Source organism: Penaeus monodon, chromosome 13 (assembly GCF_015228065.2).
Source record: "Penaeus monodon isolate SGIC_2016 chromosome 13, NSTDA_Pmon_1, whole genome shotgun sequence".
Classification (NCBI taxonomy): domain Eukaryota; kingdom Metazoa; phylum Arthropoda; class Malacostraca; order Decapoda; family Penaeidae; genus Penaeus; species Penaeus monodon.
In genome coordinates this window covers 37081399-37086398 of record NC_051398.1, presented here as the reverse complement: position 1 = coordinate 37086398, position 5000 = coordinate 37081399, and the positions used below count along the sequence as shown (strand labels likewise).

General features: G+C 34.5%; 1 protein-coding gene across 1 annotated transcript in view; it reads left to right on the top strand.

The window, feature by feature from the left end:
* LOC119579932 (sushi, von Willebrand factor type A, EGF and pentraxin domain-containing protein 1-like) overlaps positions 1-5000 on the top strand; it is a 15557-nt gene that overhangs the window by 473 nt on the left and 10084 nt on the right. The window contains exons 2-5 of the mRNA XM_037927778.1: positions 1470-1615; positions 1909-2097; positions 2674-2907; positions 4614-4829. Coding sequence (XP_037783706.1) covers positions 1489-1615; positions 1909-2097; positions 2674-2907; positions 4614-4829 — 766 coding nt within the window. The 5' untranslated portion in view covers positions 1470-1488. The remainder of the gene's footprint in view (positions 1-1469; positions 1616-1908; positions 2098-2673; positions 2908-4613; positions 4830-5000) is intronic.

Here is a 5000-nt window from a genome sequence, read left to right as displayed (position 1 = left end):
TGTGCTGTAAAATAATTTGTATTATATAGGTTAGGTTAGCTAAGGCCAAAAAGACTTGAATTCAGTTGCCTTTCCGTTTGGATCATCTTCCAGCTTACATCAAGAACAAACTTGAAAACAAACAGGCACTCCAGCACAATAAACTGTCACTTGTGTTTTCCCTAGTTTTGTATTTGTTTTTACTAGTTCATCCTAGGTGATTATTGTCCAGAACATGTAAGAGTAGTCTTGTAGTGGATGATTGTTGTTCTTTGCTAGAGCATCTAGTATGCAACAGATACTTGTCAATGTACCACTGTCAGGTTGGAAGTCAGAGTGTAGGATTTCTATCACAGATAATAGATTTCAAATGGAACTGGATAGAACAAAACTAGAATGACAAGAAGAAGGACTTATCATAAGCTTCTTAGGTAATTTGGTTTTAATGTTCACTGAAATGATTTGTATACAGTGGGCAAAAATTATGGCATATTATGATAATATTGTTTTAAGCTGAGAGTTTTAACCATTTGCTAATCTGGATTAGCATGTTTTTGTGAGGCCTAAAACAAGAGAAACCTTCCAAATTATCAATGACATGAATTATTCATATAATTTGTGTATATAAATTCTCTATAATTTTCCCTGACATGCAGATGGATGCCAGTTAGAATGTAGAAATATTTTTTTAGGAATAAAGGTGTAATTTGCATCGAGTTATTAGGGGTAAAAAAGTCCACAAGAATCTGTAGTTGCTAATTTATAACACAAATATCAAGTGTTGGCTATATTGTCTTCACCATTTTTTTTCCTATTTACTTGCTCATGTCATGCAGTTTCACATTATACTTCTATTGGTATATCACAGGTATTAGACATTACTGGCTTGGAAGAATTTAATTTCAGTATTTTATATTATATATGATTATAATCAAGTCACAGGTACCCAGTGATATTAATGGGCATATAACAGCTTGTTTGTATGTTAACATTTTGGTTGTTTTGGCAGATTTTTTGTATAGAACTATTTTTTTTGTAATTTCACCACGATATGAAACTATATATAGACAAAACTATATCATTATTGTATAACGAACATAATTAACAATGTGGCTTGTGACATAAAATTGAGAAAACTTTAGTATTGGAATTGTGAAGCTTATAATTACTGATAATGTTGTGTGTGTGTGTGTGTGTGTGTGTGTGTGCATGTGTGTGTGTGTGTGTGTGTGTGTGTGTGTGTGTGTGTGTGTGTGTGTGTGTGTGTGTGTGTGTGTGTGTGTGTGTGTGTGTGTGTGTGTGTGTGTGTGTATTTGTTTGTGTGTGTGTATTTGTTTGTGTGTGTTTGCATAATTGCCTGTCTGTGGCCATGCCTGGTTATTTAGAAGTTTGTTAAATTTCACATGCGGACACAAAAAATAATAACAATAATGAATATATATTTGCATGCATCCCATGAAAAATATTTCTTCATACCTAATATATTGCAGGTGAACCAAGAAGACCAACATGCATGAAAACAGACTGGGACAAGAGGGCAGACTGGGACAGAAGGGACTGGTCTCGGCAGTGCTGATGCTCACACTTAATTTGTGTGGTGCCTCTATGATCACCTCTAGGGATGAAATTCTCATTGGTTAGTGTGGATTTATCAGATTATACTGCTACTAGCTGTAAAAATTCTTTTTACATTTTACCTTAAGTTGGGTTCATTTGTGAACAAATTGTAATGTATGCTTGAATGTTTAAATGAAATCTGCCAAAAAAAAATTCTTTATATTTAAGTGCTTTTAAAGATATTAATGATAGATCAGTTCAACAGATATTGACACTATTGCATGTAATATTTTATTTTATTTTTTAATGGATGATATTCAAAGAAACCAGGGACTTTTGGCAGAAATTAAGAAAATTTCTCTCTCACTGCAGGTCACTGTGATCCTCCCAAGATACCCAATGGTGCAGTTGTTCCTGTGCAACATACATATCAGATTGGGGCAACTGTGGAAGTTGTTTGTTCAGGAGGCTTTGTTCTACAGGAGGAGAACAGGCTACACTGCACTAATGATGGAACATGGGCCACAGCTTCAGGATATGCTGCAATCCTTGAATGTGAAGGTATGAAGTTTATTCCCTCAACCTTAAAATCATTTTCAAACAAGGTACAGCAAAGATAGCTACATCTATGAGTAAATTCACTATATAGAAAATGGAAAAAACAAGTAATTGCATTTTGAAATTGCTCATACTGTATCAAGTTTTATCTTTTAAGTTCATAGAAAATATTGAGGACAAAGATGAGCCTGAAATTGGTATTCTTATGTGTGGATGATTTTGAAATGAGCAAGATACTTTCTTTGATGATGAATGTCCTTAACAAGGCAAGTGCATGATTGCAGATATCAGTTGCAGTTAATAAACAGTAATAAATATTAGAGGAATTTTCTTGTAGTTGTCAATATAAAGTAGATATTAAAGTTTTGCATAAGGCATTTCTTTGATTTTATGAAATCTCACACATAAGAATTACCCTTTACTTATGGGTATTTCTCAGGAATAGACCTGAAAATATATATGCTGCAACTCTAGTGAAATTACTATTTATATGTATTAATGAATTAGAAGATGTACTTGAGTTACATATTGATTTTAATATTAATTGATTTATTATATTATTCTCTAAATTTCCTACAGCAATAACCATGCATTGTGAACCTCCACCCAACATTGAGCATGGTTCTGTGCAGGTGTTAGAACGGGAGAATCTGCTTCTTGGATCCCATCAGGAGAGCCTGAGTGAAGTCGATCGGTTCCAGCAGGGAAGCGTTGCAGAATATTCTTGTGACTTAGGCTACTGGTTGCATCCATCATCCCATTCTAGGCATATATGTCTCCGAGGCCTGTGGATGGGGGAAGTTCCACGATGTGGTATGGAAACTGGTCTTTAGCTGTTGGGACCTTTTTTATTGTTTGGTGATAAGAAAGGGTCCTTCCACAATACTCTGTTTACTAAAGATATTGCAGGAGGATTTACTTCCAGTAGAATTGTTGATTAATGGTATATTGTAATGATTTTTTTTCTGTGGTTACATAATGGTAGCTTACAGTAGGAAAACCTTTTTTTTGTGCCAAAACTTTTTTTTAGAAGCTTTCTAATAAATCTGTAAAGATCCTACACATCTGTCAAATGGCTTAATCATAATTATTAAAAAATAGGCTATATTGGTGGTGAGTTTTGAAGCTTAGGCATACATTACTGTTTAACTTCTAGATTAGCTTATCTTTGCCATTTTACTTTTATGGGAATGTATTCATTTATCATTATTGATTCTTGATTTAGTCTTTTAGAAAAGACAATTAGGATGATGAGTACACAGAACTTATGTTAAGAGAACTGTCTTGAAGATAATGTGGATTTTTGTTTTCTTGTGAATAGATTAAGACTTCTTCCTGACTGACATTGATTTTTGGAGAAAAGTGATTTTTATAGAGTATATTTCTTAAAGTATGTTTTTTCATTTGGTAACATTATTTTTAGAACTGGTCAAATGGGGTGCTGTATATCCCTCAGCATTGTTATTTATAGTGGGGTTGCTTTAAGCCCACTCTCATCTTACAATTATTGCAATATTTGTATTCACACTTACTGTGAAAAGGCCATTCAGGCATACAAAGGGAATTTATAAATATCAGTTTAGTTTTCTAATTATTATATCTAATAGAATTCTCCAAAAAGCCATGCTTGACGGTCACAAAAGAACAAACAAAAATAAAGTACTTTGAAAATTCAAAATCCAATACATACTTTACAATGCACTTTGATGTTCTCTCTAGGAAAAAATAATGAGTTTAGATTGTTCCAAAGTGGAAGAAAAATGTGTTTGATCAATTAGCCTTTAAAGATTTTGCTAATGTTGGACTCCCCTTTACACTAAAAGAAAGCTCAGGATTTCACCATTTACTTTGTGAGTTATTCAAATAACATTCCCAATCATGTCCCCAAAGAACAGAAATATGGTGGTAATAGGTTAAAGAGAAGTATTGGTGGGTAGGTCATAGCTAATATTATTAACCCATTGATGCTGGATGGCATCTATAAAAGCCATGGTGAAGGTGGGCCAGAATTTCAGGTGTCACTTGCTAATACTGTGGCTACGAAGGCTGCTGTCTAATCTATTTGCCATGCCATACAGGCTGCTTATATTCTTGTTTTTTCTTTTTTTGGTCTTTTATTGAAAAAACAATAATTGGCTTGTCCCAGATAAAAAAACAAGGGGGAAAAATAGCATTCTCACGCTTCAAATTTTGAGTTCATTCAAGTGTCTTTAAGATAAATCCCAGAACAGCAGCAAGTATGTTACAGTTATTTCCCACTTCCACTAGGTTAATAAGTGATGAATACACTCATAAAATACTATCACAGGATTGCTCCTCAGAATGGGGTTACCAGCTGAATCAAGGAATGTAATCAGTGAAAAAGTATAAGTGTGGATTAATATTATATTGTACTTTAATATAAAGTTATTAGTTTGGAGACATTGGTGAAAATTTATGTCATCATCCATTTTTTTTTTTTTTTTAATGTTTTTCTGGCTCCTTTGACAAGGTTCCAATATATTTCTAATGCATTTCAGTTAGTAAAGGTTGCATGAGTCCAGAACCAGTGATGAATGGCTACTACCTCGAGGTCACAGGATCGTCAGATGTTCAGTACCCTCCTGGTGCAAGGCTCCAGTTTGTGTGCCATGTAGGTTACACTCTCCGTGGTGGAGATCTGTTTGATTGCAATGAGACGGGTCATTGGATGCCAAGGACACAGCCTGTGTGCAAGCCTTCCCCTGAACTTATTGGTAAGTGAATCTTATATATATATATACACACACACACACACACACACACACACACACACACACACACACACACACACACACACACACACACACAAACACACACACACACACACACACACACACACACACACACACACACACACACACACACACACACACACACACACACAC